Source organism: Anopheles darlingi, chromosome 2 (genome assembly GCF_943734745.1).
Source record: "Anopheles darlingi chromosome 2, idAnoDarlMG_H_01, whole genome shotgun sequence".
Lineage (NCBI taxonomy): Eukaryota > Metazoa > Arthropoda > Insecta > Diptera > Culicidae > Anopheles > Anopheles darlingi.
Window position 1 is genome coordinate 38,645,600 of NC_064874.1, and position 23,803 is coordinate 38,669,402.

The 23,803-nt window shown below is 52.4% G+C and overlaps 1 protein-coding gene across 1 annotated transcript in view; it reads right to left on the reverse strand.

Annotated features, from left to right (window-relative positions):
- Positions 1–23,803, reverse strand: part of LOC125948554 (GATA-binding factor C) — an 81,191-nt gene that overhangs the window by 40,192 nt on the left and 17,196 nt on the right. The window contains exon 2 of the mRNA XM_049674746.1: positions 4,697–5,623. Within this exon, the coding sequence (XP_049530703.1) occupies positions 4,697–5,623 (927 nt within the window). The remainder of the gene's footprint in view (positions 1–4,696; positions 5,624–23,803) is intronic.

Here is a 23,803-nt window from a genome sequence, read left to right on the forward strand (position 1 = left end):
TTCCAACCGAAAACGGTCACCAACAGCAGCAGTAGAAGCAGCAGCAGCAACAGAAACCGGAAGCCATGTGTTTGGTCTGGTGTCTCGGTCCCGCGTCTCCGAAAGGTGTGCGTTCCGTTTCGCAAAACAAGGGGTGGCTCGCCTGGCCAGGTGAGATGTACGCACCGTTGCACCTTTGGGGCCGATTGCGAATTCAAGCCGGGTGCATCGGATCGTAGCTGCTGCTGCTGCTGCTGATCATCGCACCATCACGGCTCCACATTACAATATCACATAAATCCTGTTTATGTTGTCCACCTCTTGCTCGCTCTCGCTCTCCCCCTATCGCAGACGCACACATTCATTTCCATTTGCTCACACGAGGGGTTCTAAAACGGTGTAGAGCAATGGACGGGGACGTCACTGCTTCTGGCATCTTCTTATGGAACACTCTCTTCGGACATTCGACTAGCGATGACATAATCCTTTGGCAGGCAGGCCCAAGGCGTTTTTAATGTCCAGCAGCATCGCGGGCCTGAAGTGCCGCCTTTCCCGGAACCGCTCGCAGTAAGCGCGCTGGCTGCCGAAATTCGTTGACCTCATTAAATGCCAACCATTGGCCGCACGGTAGCAGTACAGTAGCCTCTTAACGTCGGCCACACTAACCACTCTAGCCTAGAACCTGCTGTGTGTGTGTGGTTGTCTGTGGCCATCGACTTGGTCAAAGCGAAGCCGCCGCCACCGCTGACGCCGACGCCAGCGCCACAGCCAGCGATGGACAAGTGGACCGAACCCCACTCGAGGCACACTCTGGAGTGTCCTTGAGGCTCGGGGCCGAGTTGTGGCCAAGTGGCCAACACTTGGCTACCAGTCTTCTTCTTGGCTGCTTCTGTACTGCTCTTCAAGCCGATGAACGGATGAAGGAGCATCCGCAACGGAACCAAAGTCCCGGTGCAGAAGACCGCGGCGCGGCATCTACAACTCTCTCTCTCTCTTCAAACCCCCCGTCTTACCGTGCTTCCTATTTCGGCATTCCGTTCGCAGCTTTCGTCATCATCGGCCGCAGGTTTATGGAGGTTTTTATTTTTCGTTTTCGCGAGACGCAACGGCTGGCCAAGTGGCCGGTCGCGGCCAAAGATCCGAATCGATCAGCAGCAGCAGCAGCAGCAGGTGGCTGACCTGACCTACCACGCTGCACGCTTCGACGGATGGACGTACAGAGCGAATCTCAAAACAATCCGCAGAAGAACCACTTAAGTGGTCCCAATAAAAGCGTCCCAAGTACGGTCCCGGTTTGCCGACGAGCTTTGCCAAATCACGCGCCATCGCTTTGCTGAAACGTGCCGCGAGGGAGAGGCCGCGTCTCTCTACGTCTCTCTCTCCCTCGCTAGAACCACGCCATGGAGTTGCCACGCCGGAATCTTTATTGTTTTACGAGCGTGTTCCATTAACGGCTGCTCTAAATCAAAAAGCACGGCCGCGGCTGCGGCTCGCACGCGCCACGCCGTCGCTCGATTGATGATCCCGGTACCGTGTACTGTGGACTGTGTACCGGACAGACCCATGTTCTAATGCTGCGTGCGTCGTCCAACGGTGAGTCTAGTTGCGCGCGCGATGCCATTACTTGCGCCTGGCGCACTCTCCGGCCATCCGATTTATTAGACGCAATATAGCCTCGAACACAGGGTCCAGAGGGGGTAGAGTAGAGGGGGTCCGGGGTCTAGAACAATGCGAATGCGAAACCGAGTAACGAGTGCGACGAGAAGCGAAAATGTGAAGGGCAGCAGCCCGGTAGTAGTAGTGGTAGTAGTAGTAGTAGTAGAAGCATCATCATAACAGCCTCCAGTAGCCGACTTGGTGCACTTCGGTCGCTGACGCGGAAGGGAATTGCAATAAATAATGTTTTGCCGTGGCTTACATAACACCACTAGAGAGAGAAAGAGAGAAGAGAGTGCACCTGGCTGGAACCAGTGCTACTGCATGGATGGAAACCTCGGCCACTTTAAATGCCCAATTTTTGGCCAACAACTTCGACAAGGGTTTCGTCAGAGCCCACACTCCCAGAAACGGCTGCTCTTCTGGTTCCCAAAATCCATCGTGAGCCTGCGTTGCTGATCACGCAAACCGGACACACGCATTCCACGTTCCATCTCGTCGCTTTTTCCGCGCCAGAACCAGAATACATCTCTCAACGTTGTGGCCTCGAAGGGCCTCGATGAGCATCAATTTGAATAATTATCAGCCGATTTGTTGGGTTGTTGGCAGCACTAGTATACAGAAAACAATTGCCACATTCCCAACGCAACGTGTGAGAACGCTCGCTGGGAGCATTCTAATGGAAGGGGAGGTTTCGTAATAGAGAGGTGCGCAGTGCGGAGTTTGGGTTCTCGTTTGGAGCCCCCTTCCCCGAGAGGTGCATCACAGTACAGTGCAACACAGTAATGCACGTTGCGATCGACCAGGTTCCCGGTCAGTTCTAGGTCAGTTAGTAGCTATTCGTTCTAGATTAGATCGTAAATCCAGCTGCCGCATTTGTGTTGTAATAGTTGGGAATGATTATGGATGGAGTCATTATAAGGCGCGAATATTGTACCCTTTGTACCGATTATACGAATCTAAGTCAATATAAGGTGGTAATGTCGTGTACACTCCGTGATTTTAGGCCAAGAAAAATTGACGAAACCAAAGGGACAAGACTACTAACAGTTACTCTGTTTTGATCATTGAATGCAACTACTCTTATCAATTTTATTATGTAAAATTTAGGTGGACGTTGCCCCTTTTTCCTGATAATTCCGTTGTTATTATTTTTATCTTTGTTTGTAGTTTTAGAATAACGAAATCAACAAGCCCGACACTGGTTCAAAACCGTAAGAAAAAGTGCTCTATAGACCTTTTTTTTTAACTGCGGTACATTTTTCACTAAATCATTGTAGTCTGGACAAGGAGTTAGACTTACAATAGCGCTGTTCAGATGGCGATTGATCGATCGTCTACTAGAATTCTGATAGCGATCCAGAATAACGATCACCTCATTGGAGCTATTCTGATGTAGATCGATTTTCATATTCTGGGCCCCCTTTGCATGACAAACAATGAATATAATTTCACCACCAGACTGGATGGTAAAAGCACTCGAAAAGAAGTGAAGATCGTCGTCGTTGCAGCGTCTCATCAACAGCAACAGCGGAAGCCTTCTCTGAAAGGCCACCAGACACAGGCCGAACGCATCCCTAGGGACTTTCATTTTAGTTAATTGTGCGGCAATTTGAATTTTCCGTTTTCGTACCAAAAAAAACCCTCTGCCTGCTCCATTTTCTCCATTGTTTTCTCGCGGTTGGTAGCCCCCCCAAAAAGGGGCGTCGATGGTGGCAGGGTTTTGTTACTATCTCCTTCGTCTCCGGTTCTCCGCTTCGTTGTCGGACATTTTCGACGTCATTTTTCACCTGCACACAGACTCCAGGGAGTAACGGTGGTGGTCTTCCTCCCTCCCGGGTCTACTGTTTGTACCATTGTTGTGCCCAGGTGCCCAGCCGAGGTCAGGCCAGGTCCAGGGTCCGTGGTATTAGATCGAGTTCGGCTTCAACCCTGCACCGGATGCTCGGTGCATCGGTAATGAGAAGATGCAAATCGATGAGCAGAAAAGGGCAGAGAAAGAGAGAGAGAGAGAGAGAGAGAGAGTACACACACACACACACGAGTGAGCCTCTATTTTTTGCAGCCAGCTCTCAACATCGGTGGCCGCTGGCGAATGAAAGATGACGCACTCAGCGCAGGAACAAGTGCACCAAAGAAGGGGGTTGGTTACTGCAACGTAACGCAATGTAACGCAAACAATGCACAATCCACCACCAACAGCTGTGTGTGTGTGTGTTGGTTGTTTGCGTAAGTTATTGATGGAGGCTCTTGCGAGGGAGTCGTCTTGGAGCGACGCCAGCTCGCCAACCAAAGGTACAGCGAGACAAAAAGCACCTTCACAAAAAACGGGGAAATTACGAGCAAAGGCAAATGGCAGTAAATGAGAATGCTCGCCATTTGCTGGTCACTGGCTGGCTCAATTTAGACTTCAAGACTCGGATCCCCAGTCCGGGGATCCGGGGACATGGTTTATGGGATGCACTTTTATTGCCCTTTCTTCTGTTGACTGACTCTTACGTTAGTGTTGGTGCTGCGTCCAACATTTTCTTAATGGAGGAAAGGGCGGTTAATGTGCAGAGACCAGAAGGGGCGTGCAGAAGGGGCCGTGTTGTTGAAATCATGTTGTTGTTGCTGTTGTTGGGGGTGCCTTGTGCGTCAACATCGATACCAACAACACACACGGACACACACACACTAAAAAAGACGAATAGGTGTTGATTGTGAGCCTGATTTTGCGTCCCTTTTTTTACCATCCGGAAGAACATTTACAACTATCTCCTTCCCTGGAGTGCTCTAATCCTAAACAAGACAAACTATCTGTACAAGGCAAGGGCGAAGTGAGGATCGTGGAAATGAAGAAAACGAAAAAGTGACGAAGAAAACGAAGACAAAAGAAACTAAAATCTACGACTAAAGACAGAGATTATTAACAGAGAAAAAAAAAGGATACGATGTTAAGAAAAGTACAACTAAACATAACACATAAGATGGATAAGAATGGTAAGAAAACATAAGACAACGTAACACTGCTCGCGGTGCTCCGTATCCTGGGCTTCCTCCCGTGGAAGGGGGGTCTTACCGGCACTCGTTCGCGCTTTCGTCCGCTGCGGTTTCATGTGCGGGCTGTTCATGGCGGTGGCCGGTTGGCGGGAGGCGGCGGACTGCGCCGCGAACGAACCAACGACGGTCCCATTGTGATGATGGTAACCGCCGTACCCGCCACTCGTATCATAACCCCCGACGTAGGCCGCCGCCGCTGACATCGACACCCCACCGCCACCACCACCACCACCACCACCATCGAACAGCCCGCCAGCACCGGCGCCGGAAGTGTTTTGACCGACGCCACTCGATCCGTGGCCACCACCGTGCGGTCCAACACTTCCGGGCACCGATTGGCCGCCGCCACCGCCTCCGTGCTGCTGACCACCGCTACCGCCGCCGCCGCCGCTGCCGCCTCCTGCACTTGCACCGCCGCCGCCGCCGATCGTACCTTCTCGCTGCTTTGGTTGGTTTTGGCCTCCGGCGGTTCCGCCGCCACTCGATCCGTTGCCACCGACGGTGAGACAAGGTTTAACATCGAGCCCACAGCCACCTTCCGATGAGTGGCCACCGCCGCCACCGCCACCACCGCCTCCTCCTGTGCTGCCACCTCCAAGCCCTCCACCGCCGCCACCTCCGAGGCCGTTGTTGGAGCTAACGACCTGCGCCTGATGCATGAACGCGTTAATCGTCGCCTGGTACTCGGCCGGTGCCGTCTGCACCGAATCGGGCGTCGAATCCTTGGGCGGGGTCGGTGGAAACGAGAACAGATGCTGCCCGGACTGACCCCCGGATTGCACCTGCACCCCCAGCTTGTCCTGTGGGTCCTGCGGGCAGGCGAACGGACTGCCCCAGGCACTGCCGGAGGCGATCGGCTTTGGCGGGTCGCTGAGCCACGACAACGGGCCGTGGAAGTGGGGCCGGCACACCTGTGGCGAGACGTGCGATGAGCTCATGCGGGATGCTATCCGACGGAGAGAGAGAAAAAAGAGAGAGAGAAAGAGAGAAATTATTAAAAATATGATCATTGTGAAGACTTCCCAGGAATGCATCAGGTATTGATGGCTGCTGCTGCTGGCCGCGGAGTGCATTCCAGCATTCGCGAAGGACACCCCGCAACCCCCCCTCTTTTCAACCCCCCCAGCCCCTTTTTTAGAGAGCACCGCGTGGAGAGTGTCGCTTGATCTTCGATGAAAATTATTGCTTCCGCCGCCGACTGACGACTGCCAAAGGAGAGCGAGAGAACGAAGAGATGCCCCTGAGGGGGGAGAGCATCACTTTCCGCAACCTCGCCATTCGCCACTCGCCACCAGCGAAGTAGTTAGTCCGAGTCCGAGAGGGGAAAGCATAATTTTTCGTCATAACGCGTCTGGTAATGGAGTGGAATTATGGAGAGAGGAAAAAAAATGGCAAACCACAAGCGGGGACCGCATTTTCGCTCCGAGCGCAATGCATTCGCGCGATTCGACTCGCCGGGACTGGCCACCGCGAAAACCCGAAGCACGGAGCGGAGGATCACTCGTTGCGAGGATCGTTAAAAATGATAAAGTGTGTGCGTGTGTGTGTGTGTGCGTGTGTGTGTGTGTGTGTTTTAGGCTGCAGGCTGCAAACCATACATCACCGGAGTCCTCCTGTTCCCGGTGCTCCTCCTTTCCTTGCGCGCCCTGAGGGGAAAATGTTCCACTTTGTTTTTTTTCTCTCATGCGATTTTCCACCACCACCAACAGCACACGGACAGTGAAAGGACGAAGGACGCCCTGACGGACCTGACAGATATTGTTGCCGGCCGGCTGGCTTGCGAGGTGCCGCTTGCTGAAGATGAAGGGCCGGAATAATGGGAGGAAAAACCGCGCACCGGCGGACCGGAGTAAGTGGAATTTATGTTCAATAATAATGAATGATTATAATTTCGGACGACGACCACGACGACGACGACGACGACGATCGCGCTGGTGTGGTGTACAAAGTGCAAGTGCGGCACTTTTAATGGTGCACGTTGGCCGATGGCGCCCGGGGGGCCCCCTCTCTGTGTGTGTGACAGAGCACCGGATGCAAATACCGGCGGGATCTCGGGCCGGGCGCGGAACGGGACGAGCAAGGAAACTATAAATTCCAACACCATCGATCGAGTGTCCACCGGCAGCACCTTCTTCTGCGAGGGATCGGGATCGGGCCTCCGAGGCCTCCGAGGTCTCCGCGGTGTGCGGATGTCAAAATAGAGTGATTGAAGGTTATCTGATTGCCACCAACACCGCCGGCCGCGGCCAGTGGATCCTTGGTCGGTGCCGGTGGTGATGGTGGTGATGGTATGCTGCCGATCTGCAGCATTTTCATCCAGGAGTATCATCCACACAGGATCGACATAAAGAATTACGAGCAGCATCTTCCTGTTCGTGGCGAGCACTTTCACGCACTTACGCCACACGTTTAAAGGGGGCTGGAGGAGGAAAAGAAGGTGTAGGAGGAAGGGACCTTTGAATAGCATAATTCCAGCGAGACCGAGAACTGAGAAACATTTCGGAGAGCAAATCGATCGATCGATCGATCATCTCTCTAAAGGCGGAAGATAGATCGGAATGGACACCAAAGAAAATAAAGGGGGAGATCGATCCACGATCAACGTTTCCTTGTCGTCGTGGTCGTCGTTGTAGTCGTGGTGAACGGATTAGAAACAGGTGCCGCAATCTTCACTCTAAACTCCACTCGATCGATCACCTTCTGGATGTGTGGATGTGGAATTCGGCATCGGTTACTGAAGTAAAAAAACAAAAACACATACATCAAGCGATCGAGACACTCACAGACAGAGGCTAGAGGATGGATACTTTGAAATCCAGATTAAAAAAAGGAACGCTACCAACCCGTCTCGTCCGGTTTTTTTCGCGCTTATCTTTCAATTAAATGTAATTTAAAGCTTATTAAAACGCTCCATGGATCGCGTAAGAACGGATCGGATCGGGCCGAATGGAGAGAAGGGCCTTCCAACCCGTGGCCGTAAATCACAATGCATGGATGCACCGCGGCCAAGACCGCAACCGCCGAGAGGCCCTGGGTCAACATTGCGCATAAAAGTTTATGCTGCTAGCGCGATATCCTCCAGAATCTTCGCCTTTCTCTCTTCATCTCTCTCCATCTCTCTGTCTCTCTGTTATGAGCAAACAAATCACTCCAAATCGAACGGGGCGATCGATCGATCGCTGCAGCGGCAGCAGGAGCAACAGCAGCGGACAGGTCGATCACTTCTTCAGCAGTTGCCTTACGTGAACGTGACCAAAGAGCGACCAAGATGTAGCAGCAACAGCAGCAGGAGTATCGTCGTCGTCGTCGTCGTCGCTCGCCGTTGCTCGCCGGCGGCCAACAGTGTCCGTTCATGCGATCGATCGACGACGCAACCGAAAGTACGGGTAATAATAAATAATAAATAATTATCATAATAACAATAATAATGTTATGATCGGAGCGGTAGAGAGAGAGAAAGAGAGTACGAGGGACTGGCGAGAAGCGAGGAGCAGCACCGGAAGGGATTGCGATTCCCGTGGGTCGTACCGATCGTTGAGCGGTCCAGTCCGCCGTCAAGTCAAGTTAACTCCTCGTCAAAGGTAGTGGAGGGGTTTTTACTGACATTTTCCTCCTCTCCACCTGTCTCTCTCTTTTTCGCCTGATCTTACAGCCGCCTCCGGTGGCTCTACTGAGGGCCTTCACCTTCACGGATAGAGAGATAGAGAGAGAGAGCATACCGCTGGATCGTGGATGATGGAAAGTGTGCGAGATTCGAGAACCATTTCGTGTGTCCGTCTGTTTCGTGGGGCCATTTGCTGGTCTACTGAGCCCGTGTGTGTGTGTGTGTGTGTGTGTGTGTGTGTGTGCGGGTCCATACCACACGCTACACCGCGATCGGTTGGACTGCACGCGTGTGATTCATTGATTTATGTGCGTGAAGATGATCGATCGATCTCGACGGAATCGAATACCGACAGTCGACGGACGGAACGGACCTCGCATCACCAGCAGCAGCACCAGCAGCTATTCCAAGCTCGGATTAAGAAGCTACGCGGTACTAGCGGACACCAAGGTAGCTCTGGATGCAACCTGAACTGCGTTACTACTACACGCGTTACTCGATCGATCTCGATCTCTGGTTTTTTGCTTCCGATTCCTCCAAGAATGTCGTCATCAATCAAATGTGCGGAAGGTTGTTCCGACCTTACGCGAATGAATCAATCAGAAGTCTCTCTCATCCCGTACGGTTGCCCCATGGTTTTCGGAGGAGGACATAATTGTGTCCTCCTAGTGCTGCCTAGATATGATGACATGGATCCAGCGATGGACAGAGACACCCAAAAGGGCTTAGGATCCGGGATCCAATAGCCGTAGACGCGATACGCGCGCTACTTATACACACATTTTACAGCATCCCAACCGCTAACGTCATGTCAAACAGGCGCAAACAATGAAATCATAAAAAAGGTACTGTATAATGCTCAACACAAATGATAAATACCCGGCAATAACATTAATGCATGTCTGGTGGAGTACCGGGACCGGCTCCTCTCCTGCGGACGTGATAAAAAGATAGAAAGTGGCCGAGGGACCGAAGGAAGGAAGAAGAACCGAAGGAGAACGAACGAAGAAACAGACTTCTGCTATCCGACAGACCAGACCTGGCCAGATCATGCCTTTCCGGATATCAGAAATGAGAACGCAACCGTGCGCACACACACAAAGCCTCTGCTCTGGCAACAGACTCGTCCTAGGTCTCGTTTGGTGATTTGATTCCGAGCACGAACCGTCCATTCCACCTTCGCGCGGACCATTTCTGAGCATCCCTCTCGCTGGCGGCCTCTCCTCAAACCTCAGCACCTCTCTAGAAGGCTGCTTGTTAGGCTGTGACCCAGCACTGGAGCACCAGAAGAAGAAGCTCTTTATTCCTTGTTATGGGCCCCCCCACCGGTGCCTCTCATCACTCAAGGGATCCTCCGGACAGCAATTGGACTCCGAACGTCCGTCATTCGCGCGCAAGCTTATGATTTATCCCACTTCGAGCACTGGGATCCGACTGACCCCATGGACGCACGTACGTACAATTTATTACCCTCCTTCCACTCCTCCACACGGATCCCTAAAAATCACTCCCCGAATATATTGTTGTATAAAAAAAAACCTTGGGCATTGGAAGTATCATTGTTTTCTCGGTCCGGGTCGTCCCATTTTGATCACTCGCGCGGCGGAACAATGTGAATTGCGTGCCTTCTCCTGCAACCGCTATCATCCTTGTTAGATCTCCCAGTTCCATCCCAACCGGAGGCCTACCGGAGTTTCGTACGCCAAGCGCTGGTCTTTGCAGATTGCAGCAATTTGCGGCGTGCAATCCGCGAAATTCCCGCTGGATCCGAGCTGCCCCAAAAAACCAGGTCAGGTCATGGTGCACGAGGACTCCGACCGGCCAGCCGGCAGTCAGCAGTGGCCGGTTGTTGCGCGATTGGCGATAATTGTACTCCGTACTTGCCTTCTTCGTTGCTTATCATTATTGATGATTATGATCTCATCGATGTCGAGGGTTGATTATGGTTATCAGAGAGAGCGCGCAAAAGAGAGACAGAGAACCTGATGGACCCCTCGAGGCCCTGGCTGGATTGCATTGACTGCTTGCACTTGCATTGTGCGTCCTAATCCGTAAATCCATAAAGGAAGGATCTCGCGATCGCGTCACAGAATAAGAGGCTCCGGTTTTGAGTGAAACATAAATCGTACGCACGGGGCCGAAGCTCGAAGACAAGATTTACGGCACGGCACAGCACACACACGTGCGCACGAGCATACACACTCTATCAAAGGACCGGTTCGCGGACCCGGACACCGGAGAACTCGAAAGTTTGCTCGTCGAAAACAGCTGTCGAACAAAGCGATCATCGCTTCGAGCCGCAGCATCGGCAGCATATCATTCACTGCGACTCCAGGCCGCTGCCTCGGAGAACTCGGAGCCCCTTCTCGTTCCCTTACATTCTGAGAAAACTGTGGGGTTGGAATCGAGCCAACCCCCATCCCCTTTAAACTGCTTCATCGCGCGCGCGAGCTATAAAGTGTCAACGATTAATTTGGAAGCGAGATCGCCGTGTCCGATCTCGATTCCGATGGCCACCGATCACTGCGCTTTCTGGCAAGAGGGGGGAGAGGAGCTTCGATCGAGTTTTCCCAAAGCACCGAAGGTCCCCAAACCGCTGAAGGAGAGGATGGAATTCTGCTACGAGGTTGCTACGAGGCTGCTGCTATCAGCACGATTACGATCGAGATCTATAAATCTACGCATGCCACTTGGGACCTCCTTGGACTGCCAAAGAGAGGGGCCAGAAGAAGCAAGGGGAAGGAAAGACCTGTTGTCGTCGCTACGATCGTCGACGTCGTCGTCGATGCTGTTGCTTCTATGCTGCTTTTCCCGCGTGTATCGTGTGGCCACAAAACGCGCTCGGGAACGCACCGAACGGTCGCGGCCATTTAGCCAGGCCTCAGGGAGCTCGCTTATCATCCGCACCACAATCCCCAGTCCCCAGTCGGTTGAATTGTTTAATTAATTCAATGTTTTTATTCCGTTTTTTTTTTGTTTTTTTCCTCTCATCTCGCGGACGTTCGGGTTTTCGTCGGTCTTCCAAGGGGTTTGGATTTAGAAGGATCGGATTACCGTGGCACTGCCGGTACTGCTGGTGCTGCTGCTGGTGCTAGGCGCTTGTGACTCGTTGTGTTTCTAATCCGCCGATCCGCCAACGAACGGAACGGGGAAAAGTGGAACAAAAAGGAAGCTCTTGGACCGTTGAGTGGCCGGAGGAGATTTCTTGGAAAAAATAAAAAGATGTTCCCGGTTGCTGGCCCAAAAACCAGTCGCGGTGGCGTTAAGCGACCCTCTACGGGTACCGGGAATGCGTTCGAAGCCCATTCCGGGCTCCCGGGATCGGAACCAGATGTGTTCTTGAGCAGCAGCAGCAGCAGCAGCAGCAGCTGGTGGTGATGCTGAAGGAAGACGCTGATCGTGATGACTCAACAAGATGATCGGTAGCGTTCGCTCGCCACCATCACCAACACCACGAACCGATGATGATGATGATTAGCGCGTTTGGTGTGTGAATAATCCATGGATTCCGAATCGGATTCCGGTTCGATTCCGGCCACTGCTCACGATCGGTGATCCCGTTTCGATTCCCACACACGCGCGCGCGGTCAGTAGCGCCAACAGCGCCACCCAGAAGGCAGTCACCGTCCGTCGGACAAAACGGATGCGCGGAACCATTAAAACATACTGTCACCGACGGGCTGGCCCGTGTCCTGGCCTCGGGAGAGGAAGGAGATGGATGCTCCCTGCTTGTGTATACAACAATGTGATTTTTGTCAAATTCTGCATCAGATCGCGAGCACGATAGGGTCGCCAGTGGCCGCTCAAGATCGAGGAACAATCGATCGCTCCGGCGGAGTCCAAGCTCCCAGCTCCCGCCCCAGTGTCTCCAGCGATTCGTCCAGCGTTGTACCGGAGCTGGCAAAAACATTGTCCAACCACCACGCCACACCACGGGGTCGGTCCGGCCGGCCGCAAAACCGATTCAATTCAATTCGACCATCCGGAGGTTCCTTTTTCTTTTTTCTCTCTCTTTCTCTCACTTTTGCCAATCCACCAGCCGTTGTCCCCGAAATTGTCCCCCGAATTGGGATGATGTTTGGGGTTTTTCGGTTCGTTCGGTTTGACGACAGCCTCGACTCGTCACAGGACGCCAGTGGAAATCCGGTGGCGCAACCAGGGCCCGAAACGGGGGGCGATTAGTGAGTCCTACCTTACCCTTTCCCCTGGCCGATCCCATTGTTGTTAGTGCGAGTGCTTTTGATTCACTTCACTGAAGGACTCTCCTCTTCGCCTTTGCCTTTTTTTAAACCGTTTCCTTCTCGTTCCCCCGTTCTCTGTTATGTTGCTTACGTTGCTACTCTTATGCTTTTTATGCTGCCCTTATGCTGTGGATGTGACGATTTTTCACCTGCACACGCGTACATTCTGACTGTTAAAAGCGCGGCCGCGGTTCCATCGATTCCATTCCCTCTAGACTAATAAAAAAAATCGTCGTCGTAACAACGTACGTAGCGGACCCTTGCGCTGGTTGATATTTTGTTTTTTCGAGGATCGTCTCGACAAACGATGCAGCTGAAGCCGTCGTCGATCGTTCCGTAACGTGTGTTACGAGCAGAGAAGCAGCTTGTCCGGTTCGTCGTCGTTCCGGAATGATCTTTTTTTGGTTTTTTGTTTTTTTGGTTTTTTTGACTCCCTTTGCTCCTCGACGACGAGACGGGCAAACGATATAATTGAAGCATTAAAAACGTGTAATTGACTGCGATTAGAGGCCGCGGGCGCACAAGCGCAGCAATGACCGGTTTGATTGACTAAATCCGTGCAGCTCCGGAACGGATTGTTTTTTTCTCGCGAGGTTTTCTCGGGCATCCCGAAGTAAAGATTATCATCCCGGCTTCAATGCACCTTCAATCAGCATGATTTACCATCTAAAAAGGATCTCCGGACTTTCAATTAACTCCTTCTATTACCGCTGCTACCTCAAATGCTAGTGACACAAGCTCCTATTACTGTTGCTGCTGCTGCAGATTGAAATTTCCGTTTTTCTCCATCGTTCAGGCCCATTTGAAGGCATCGCACGCACCGTTAATAGCGGGCTCTCGCGCATGCCCTTGTGGAAAACTCAAGGTGTGAAAATGGATTAATTAAGTGTCGATTGCCAAAATGCAGTGTACCAACTCCCGCGCGCACAGAAGGCAACAAGTTTGCAATAAATGGACGCGCGTTGCTGCTGCCCGGTGGCCGTTACTATTATTAATTAGCTCCCTCTTTGGTTTCCCCCTTTTTCCACTGCAGACACACACACACACGCGCGAGAGCGAGTTGGTGGCAAATGCACGCACTACCAATTAAAGGATGTCTCTTGCATTCCGTCCGTTTTGCAGTCCGCAGTTCCAGGGGCCCAGCGCGTAGCGAGCGACGCATTGCTCGCATAGCACGACCCCCTCCCCGCCTTCCCGATGACCCGTTTTTTTACGCTTCGGTTTCAACCCTTCCATTCGCCCGCCGAGCCCGTCTGCGTGATCGATGAAGATCGCAAACAGCCGCAACAGCCGCCAGTGCCAGTGGTTACTAATGGTTACGGCCACCACCGTGCTGTGTGTACGTGAGAACGGCTACTGGCTACTACTCCAATCAACATCGATCGCGACAGAAAGCCCCTTTTCGGGCGCGGATCGCCGAGGATCGCGCGCGTTGGGTATCATGAATGTTAATTAATAGCGCGGCAAAGGCCATCTTGCAAAAACGGTTCCGCATGCTTTCGCTACCCGTGTGTGTGTGCCAGCTAGCGTACGATCGATCGATCGATCGAGGCATCAATAAAAGCAAATGCCTTCCACCGGTAGTTAATTTCTTCATTTATGGTCAACTCCAGCAATGGTTTAGGGACACTGTCGGCTTGTCGGGAATCGTGGATTACACCTTTTATATCGTGTTTCCGTATCGAGGTTTCGAGTGCAATTTACACCTCCTAATGAGGTGGCCACGATGACACACCCGGCCAGAGGAAAGAAGATGCATCTCTTTTTTTTATTTCTCTCAGTTTTTTTCACAGCAAGGGATCGTCGAGAAAACCTTTTCTTCAACCTTTTTTAAAACAATGCAGCTGTTCCGCGACCGTGCCCCCGGCACCGACCTGACAGACCAGATTAACAGGCGGGCGGGCACCAGCATGTCTGGGGTTGTGACTCCGATTTATCCAGCACCATTTTTTTTACCTTCGAGCGATTTTTTTTTCGGGGAGTTTTAAAGAGATTTCTCACGACGTTTGAGCTGCCACTTCCGGCCACCCCCGGACACTGTGGACACATTTTGAAATGTAATTGTTGTGACAGTGCCCGAGCACTGAACGAGCATCCCGTGATGGCGTCCTATTCGCTCGAGGGCCACAAAACAAAAACCATCTAATTGTCTCCAACAAACCCGTGGTTCGCAGGTGACATCCGCAATACATTGTGGGTTTTTATGTTTGCTGGCACAGGCTGTGACACTCCAACCCGCCCGGGGAGGAGGGCCAGGCATTGTATTTTGATATTATCCGCACCTCATCCGCACGATGCGAGTTTCGTCCTTTGCCGCGCGTTTGATGATCGCGAAAAGAGCGCCGAAACCTTATTATGACCGGCGCTGCCACGCGGCCATCAGCCGGAGATTAAACCGAGCGCGCGAAGCGTGAGCGCATCGATCCAGAACCGGACCACACCAACTCCCTGGTCGAAGCAGGTCGATCGAAAGGCGTTGGAAAACATATTTCCGTTTCTGTTCTCTTCTGCTCTCTGTTACCAAATAACAAAAAAAAACACACGTTCCTGCACGTCCATACCGGCAGACACCTTTCGAGTAACCGCCGGGAACGGGAAAGCCAGAAATCACCTGCCATCACCTGGTCCTGGTCCTGGCCGGTAACGCAAACCGAGAACACGCGCGCGCGCGCAACTCAATCAGCTTGTCGGAATGCAAGCAAATGAACTCGCTGCGTGCACTCTCTCTGTCTCTCTGTTATTCTCCCTCCTTGCTCTGACGCTTCGCTGCTCGAAGATCATTAATTTACGATCGCCTGGGCTGGGTCTGCAAGGAGCAAGGACCTGCTGCCACCGGTGGCCAAGACAGGAGCATAGAAGTCACTGATCCTTTCGGCGCATCGTCCCGTTCCTGTCCCTGTCCCTGTGGGCTGTCGGCCTCAGAGCTATCAAATTATTACATTACAGCCGGCCACGGAGAGGGAAAGGACCACAAAGAACGAGGCAGACACCGGTCTCGGGTCGGACATCGTGAGTGGACCCCTCCCGGGTGCCGGAGATTTTTAAAAACGGTCGGCCGAAAATATGTATTTATTATCAGCTGAGGCGCATTAGGCGGCGGCGACACGAGCAGGTGATCCGCCGGTCACCGGTCTCTTTGTGTGTGCTGCTACTTCCTTCCTACTTACACTGCGGAGTCGGAGCCCCAAGAAAAAAAAACAAAACAAAGTCTCAAGCCCGGTGTGCGGTGCCGCCTGCAGCTAACGTTCTCGCTTTTCGTTAACTAACTGTAAGGTGGGGTCCGTCCGTCGTCCTCGGTCGTCCTTTCTTGCGCTCTGCTACTCTGCTTACAAATGTCCACTCCGGGCACAACCGTTACGAGCAAATTACGACGAGTACGTTCGCTATTTTTTTGCACCAAAATCCCCCCCAAAAAACACACATCTCATACCAGGACGATTCCCGGTCGTTGGTTGGACCCGAAAGGAGTTAAGAGAGAAACAAAGCACAGAACACGCGGATGTTTGTTTCCGGCTTTTTTGTTTTTGTTGTGCACGTGCGCAATACATGCTTGGGGACATTGAGAACGATGGCGGTAATGGTGTAAAAGCGCGAGGGGCGATCATTGAATTTACATATAACAGTTTAATTAAACGGTACCAGCGCCAACGCCAGGAGCAGGATCAGGAGCAGTAAAGCAAAGTAGAACATCAAACCAAATGCACCTTCGCGTTGTTTCCTCTCTCTCTCCATCTCCTCTTTTGTTTCTTCCACTATCTCTACTTCCTGCTATACTGTTGCAGATCCTCTATCGATACAAAATCGAGAAAAAAACACTCTTGTTGCACACCGGATGCAAGCGCAACGTTTCGGAGCACACCGGCTTAGAGAGGATGGTAATTGTTTTGTCAAACCGTTTGCCAATTTCCCTGTTGTTTGCGAAATGGAAAGTAAGCTCGAAACAGACCAGAGACTGCAACTGCATTCGATTGACGCGGTTCAATTGGACACAAAGGTAACTAAAGGATTGGTTCGTTGATGTTGTGTAGTTCCCGGTACAAGAAAAACGCCCTTCATTGCGCTGCACTTCCTGTATTTTGATGATGCTCCCGATCTGGAAGCCATTACTACTGAAACAATGTTCCCTCGGACTTATTTGGCTACCAACCAGAGAAGGGAAAAATTTGAACAGAACCCTCAATTATGGCCGCAATAACTGTCCATCTCTCTTTGTGTGTGTTTGTGGTAATGTGTTCCTGCATGATTATTTGGAGCATCGGACCGTCACCGAGCTGGACAGGGGGGAGGGCCACCTTAAACCCCAATCCAACCATTCCAAGTGTTCAAATCATTATCCTGAGTAAAGGAACACTCACACTAGTATGTCGTGCGTGTGTTTGTGTGTTTCCAACCTTACATCGGCGTTACTCTCACCCCAAAATGCGTCCCTTTTTCAATTGATAGTAGCCATTGCGGTAAAGGCGCCAACAGCAGCAGCAGCAGCAGCAGCAGCAACAGAGCATAAAACAAACATCATCTCGACACCCCACGAGGCGTACCGTTCCATCATGAAGCATCGTTTATGTAGCGCCCTACAAACACACACACACACACTGTTAGATGGCAGCACAATAGTGACGAAGAATCCTCCAGGATATAAAAAAAAATAACATTTTATACCGGATCACGCTCACCCCAACAAAAAAGTAACCCCCGTTCGATTGGGGGAACCCCGCTCCCTGGAAGAACAGCTGTCCGCCATCTTTTTCCGCCTTGTCCGCAGCAGCAGCAGCAGCGGAAGCGGAGTCCCGACCGAACGATAAGGATCTCGTAGCGGTCGTCGGGAAGCGTCGATCCTTGCTTAATGACTGCGCGTCGGGATGTCCGCAGGAGCAGCCTGCATATGGCTCCCGGGGTCCGGGGAGGACGCACCGGAATCCATGCTGACATGCAACACACCCATGTTGCCGATTGAAGCGGGACAATTGCATCAATATGGTTCCTGGCTGGCGGCGGTGGTTGCTGGTCTGATGGTCACGCGGAGGTCGACCGTTACCCTTAAGCCGATTGACGAACCGCTGATCGCTCCGGACGAGATAAGCACACCAGTCGCGTACACACGCACGCATACACACGCACAGACGAACGAAAAACCATCGTTTAGCGGGAATAGGAATTAAGGGGAGAATTGTAAAACCAAGAAGTAAAAAGCGAGTAAAATCCGAAGCCGAATGAGAATTCAACGGATAATACCGGATATACAGCCAGAGGGGGGATGCGAACCCGATGCGGAAAGGAAGACGCCCGGGGAAGGTGTGGTCCCCGAGTGGCTGACGCGATCCTTTAAAAAAGGGGTGACGACGTTTCGGTGACAAACGGTGGTCGAATTCCCATTTACTGGTGGAGTACTGGGTACTGGATGGGCACTCTTCTGGCCAATTGAGCAGAGCAGTTGGCACCCTCCCTCCCGATTGGGATTGGCCAAAACGGCATCCTTTCGAGATCCTGTAGTAGCGATGATGCGATGGGAAGATAAGATGCATCCCTTTTTCGGTTCCGATCCTAGAAGATAAACCGACAAAAAAAACCGACCGATCCGGAAGGGGTGTTTGTTTTTCTCCTCCTGCTAGGCAGCTGAGATTCCCCCTGGGACCGAGGGACCCTCGGGCTATCCGCAATCCGCAATCTCTCTGTCTGTTTGTCTGTCTGTGTATTGGTCTATTAGTTGAAACGATAACAAGCTAAATGGACCATTAACGCGCACACACACACACGCACAATTTGGTGAGCAAATGCGTCGATTTCGAATGTCGCTTAAGCGGTGAGCAAGGACCACGGCCACGAAGGTCAAACACACCGGCCCGGGAACAACGAGAAGGTTGTTGTTGGTCCTTTTCCATTTCGCTAACGATTGTGACATTCATCGATTGCCAGCTGGTGGTTGTGGTGGTGGTGGGGTGGTGGACTCTCACCCCCATCTACACCCCCTTCCGCCTCCTCCTGGTCCCAGAAATGCGTAATGGTATGCGATAAATGAGCTGCTTGGTCGGTTGTTTGTTTGTTTTCGTTAAAAGTTGGCCGTTGGTGGCTGGCTGGCTGGCGGCCACCGGGCCTTCGGTAGCTTAAAATATTCCAGCACCACCCACCACCCATCAACCGCAGCCACTAAAATCCCCCCCTTTTTAACCAGGAGTGGGTGAGAATGTTGCCTCAACCTCAAACACCGAACACCAGAACTCCCGAAGATTAATCATAACGAAACGTCCAACGCCCGATCCTGCTGCGAAATGTAGGCCAACGGAACCCCTCTCCTCCTACACCACCACCCCCCCCCCCACCCTCCCTCATCCCCTGGCACACGAACACACGCAACTGGGGTCGGTTCTATTGCGATGATTCGGGAACTTCTCTCTTATACACATTATTTCATTTAATTTATGTTAATGTACGGGCTCTGGCTGGCTGGCTGGCTGGCTGGCTGGCCAGCTGGCAACAACAATGAAAATCAAAGGTCCACCACCCTCGCCGGCTGGGGTCCAGGAAGCTCGCCCCTTTTGGACCACACTATCAACAGCTAGTACGAGACGCAACGGTATCCGTCACCTGAATCCGGATCCGGACCTTCAACCTTACCAAAAGACCATTATTACTATTCAGTTCTCCAACTCTGTGCGTCCGAGTGCGCGTGTGTGTGTGTGCGCACGAGTGTGTGTGTCAGTTGTGGTAAAGGAAGGACACGGCTTTGAGGTGTCCGAAGTGATCGCGTCATTGCCAAAGGCGTCAAGGCGGTCCGTTTGTGTATCGGTTGCCGTGCCTGTGTATGGGTTTCGTTTGTGCGTGTACGCTGCTCGTTTGGTAATTATCACCATTTGGGCTCCCCCTGGCACCGCCACCCCTACCGACTGACTTACCGACGGACACGAAACCATCGTCGGCGTTACTCGAGCGAATCCACTACTCCACGAAGAGCGGAAACTTTGTAGCCTCCGAGGCCACTCCGGACCAGCAGCAGAGGGTCAGCTGAGTGGAACGAGCCCGGGGGGAAGGTGGAGCCGGAAATCCCAAAGACACCGCCACCGTCCACCACCACAACGAGGGACACGCACATGAGAATCCAATACCGAAACCAAATTCCAACCAAGATCGGTTCCCGGGGTATTGTTTTCCACCAAGCAGAAGGTGAGGAGAGAGGGGGGTAGGGGCGGGGGTCCCGTCTTCTCGTCGGGGGTCTCACAGGCGCTGTTGACCACCCCAAAACACCCCCCCGAAAACGGTCTCTTTCTCTTGCAATTTGTAACGCGTTATGTTTTACCCGAAATGTCCCGATAAAATGGCGTCATCGCGGTCGCAACGGTCACCGCGGTCCACAGAGAGAGCGAAAGAGAGAGAGAGAGAGAGAAAGAGAAAGGGAGAGAGAGAGGAAAGGAAGCAGAGAGCGGAATGGTAAAGGCCCCGAGCGGAGGGACTGGCGCTTATGGCCAAAATATGCTGATGAAATCGATGCTACACATTGTGGTCGAACATGCGACCGAAAAGCCCACCCTTTGGGAGGAGTCGGTCGGTCCAGTCGGTCCAGTCGGTTAGCCGGACAGCAGGACACACCGTTCCGGGCGATCGGAACCACAAACCGGAGCTGGTAATGGAAGGATATTTAACGCATTTTTCAGATAACAGCGTCGCCAGTGGTCAACGAACTAAATGGTTACTTGTGGTTGGATTCAGGGGACCGCAGACGGGAGCTGTTTGCAGCTCGTTAGAAATGGATATTTGTCGTGATGATGATGATGTTGATGTTGATGATGGTACTAGTGGTAGTAGTAGTAGATATTAGTCACGATGGAATGAAGATGTTTGGATTTGAATATTCAACAAGGAAGGATACTCGCGGATATTCGTGGACAACGCTCCTTTCTGGGACCTCCTCCGGGCACTATTTTCGTCGATACGGATAAGCAATTTCCGGTTTAGTGGCGCGCGCGTCCTGCACACCAAAAACACACACACCGCGTGTGTGTAGAGTGACGCGTTGTCGACGCCATTTCGCGTGACATTACACGAGATCTTCTCCTTCTGTTTTTTGATTCCAAAGAATTCCACCGTCCACGCGGTTCTGGTTAGATATTTGGCGCTCCTCCCGGCCACCGAAACGAACGATGCCCAGTGGAATGGAATTCATAAACTTTACACACACACTCACCCCGGGGAAGGTGATGCGTGTCAAAACTGATGCTTTGCGACGCGCCACATCGATCCGGGCGATCGATCTGCAATAAAAAAAAAACTCGCCCCGAAAAAGGGAATTCATCGGACATTTCCCGGACACAGGCGAATGTGTCTTCGCGTCGCGCGAATATCTCGCTCCTTGCGCTTGTGTGTGGTTCTGTTGCTGATGATGCCGACCGCTGCCGATGTTTGATCTGATGCCGGAGGCTGATTGGCTCTTGGCAACTTTTTGTTGAACCACAGCACAGCTGAAATAGGAAACTCCCGCCGGACCCGGATGATAAATTGACTACGATCGGGCGACTCGCGCGACTCCTCAATAATCGCGACGTTTCGATCCGGCGGCGATCGCGCAGCTTCTGGATTCTGGATCCTAAAGAAAGAACCACCACGCGAGAGAGAGAGAGATGGCGCGGCGAAGGCAATCTCGGGCGAGCTGTCTCGTTAACAACAAAACCCCCTTCAGCGTATCTCTTACACATGTATCACACGCCCCAACCACCCACCAAACCGCCCGTGGTATCTTGGTATCGCGCATCTGCCGAGGACGACGACGACGACGGCGACGACGACTGATCAGACATTGTGCGATGAGCGACAACATGCCAGCCCAACGGTCCCGGCCCTTTTGGTCAAGGAACAAGGGAACAAGGGGACAAGAAATCCCTCCCTTTTCCCTACCCCTTTCACCTTCCCTTCACGCTGTGTGGTGTGGCCGTTGGAGTGCGCCCGAGCGAATCATAAATTTTGATGCATAATTCCTCTGAAATTGACTCCGACTCCGACTACGACTCCGACGGCATGGTCCAGCCAAGGAGCCAAGGAGCCAAGCGAAGGAGCGCACGCCGGTGTGTGCGTGTGTGTGCGGCCTGAGAAATCACATCAAAAATTCATCTTCGAAAAGAGAAACAAACGGACACAACCGGGACCGAGAACAAGGAGACCGCAGCAAAAAGCAGGCCTGGAGTCCGGGGCCACCAGGCCACCAGAAGAGGACATTCTTTGCTTCGAGTTGTCCGGTGGCCTGTGAAAGGTTGGAGTCCCGCGACGGAGCGGAGTATAGTGGTGTCGTTATCATTGTTGTGCGGAGTTTTGTCGCTTTGTCGCTTCCTTCCTTTTCGTGTGTCCATCGTTTCGAGCACAGGTATATCCCCGGACACACCACACACCCGGCGGCCACCGGGACGTGACCTCGTGACGGTCAGTTATTTAATTTATTATTTATTTATTACAGTTTATATGATTCGCGCGCATTGTTTCCTGTGCTGTGTGCGCCTTTCCCGTTGTCGTTGCGCCGTCGTTGCAAAACAAACAAAAAACCCGCCTCGAAAGGCGGTAGAAGGGGGGGCTGAAATCATCATTTCCTCCCCCGGGATCCTTCCATTCCGGGGAATTGTTTCGGCGTTCGTGTCCGGTGTCGGTGTGCGTTGTTATCCGCGTCGCGCGCGGTTTTTCGCGGATTCGCGCCACGAGAAGGATGCCGCCGCCGCCAGCCACAATGTCTGCCCCGATTTATGATTCCCGCGGGCCCCGGGCCGGTGCTCGGTGCGTTGTGGCAGCCGCAGCGTCGCCGACACCGAAGCCGAAGGAGAGGTTTCTTAGAACTCCCCGCTTGTGGTCAGTCGTCCTTTCCCGGTTCCCCGTCCCGTCTGTGGTGTTGACAAAGCCGGTGTTGGCTCTCGCGCTCGCTCGGCACGCACGGATCGCGAGGGGCCGGACCTCCTGGAATGCTTGAATTTATTACATTATGATTTCTCATCCCAACGCGACGCGCGCGCGCGCACCGGCGGATGACGCGCGGTTCTTTCTTTTTTTCCCCGGTTTTTTGTTTTGTGGATTTTGCCGTTGCCGGTTGTTGGCCGGGCCGGGCCGGGCCGGGACGCCGTCTTTCGTCCTTCTGTTTCGTCGTCGTTCGTGGTCGCGAGATGCGATGCTGTGCCGCAAATTCACAGATTTGCAGATTTATTGATTTTATTTATGAATTATTAAAATCCAATAAATAATGGAGTGAAAACTCCATGCGGACTGCTCCCGGCCGGTCCGTGCGTGTCCGGGGCGGTCTGTTTTCGGTTTTTCTTCATGTCTCTCTCTCTCCTTCTATCTCCTTGCCGTTGCCAGAGTCCGTGCGGTGCAGTTTGCGGAATGAATTGACTGTTGCCGATGTTGCGAGCGGATGCAGTCCGGTCGCAGCATTTTGATTGATGCGATCGCACCGATCGCTGGAACCTGATACCGACTGGGTGTGTGTGTGTGTGTCCAGGGGTGGTGAACCACGTCGGTGCCAGGATGACTGATTTGAATTGAATTAGATTTATGCATCGCACACACCATGCGCTGTGTGTGTGTGGACGAGTTGCGTCGAGTTGGGGTGTTGGGCATGCTGTTTGTCACGCCAAGGTGTCAAGGTGTCGATACTGTTGCTGTGCCATTCATGTGTGTGGTCTGAAGACACTTTTTGCTGTTTAATCTGTTAGTGACCCAAGGGACTACTGGACTACCGGAGTGGCATAATTGCCTGTCGTCTTTGCCCCTTGTTGGGTCTTGTGGCGATTGGCAATTATAGCATCGCCCACCGGGGATTCGATCTGGATCCGCTGGCAGATTGATGCTCGCGATGATCGATCGATCGCGACAATGACAGCAACAGCAACGACGAAGAAGCAACATTCCTTGCAACGCACTTCCGGTAGCCGGTGAATCAGCAGCTTTTTCTATTGTCGCGTTGTTGAACATCTCGAGCAACACGTCAAGTGAGAGAAGTACAACAGCTGTGAAAGCGACAGCGGAAGACCGTTTGCCCGCTTTTAAAGACTAATTCCGATCCGATCCGAACTCAAAATCTCGAACATCAGCTGCTGCTGCTGCTGCTGCTACTAAATTGGACGTCTCAAGTGAACAATTCAGCTTTCCTTTGCCAACATCCAACATACCTGGGCGCAACACATAATCTACCGAGCGTGATGATTGACCCACAAATTAAGTGTTATTTGCCGTCGTCCTCGTCCTCGTCGTCGTCATCTTCATCGTCGTGGCTAAGCGCATTGCAGCAGCCAGCAGTTTGTTTTGATAATTGGAGAGG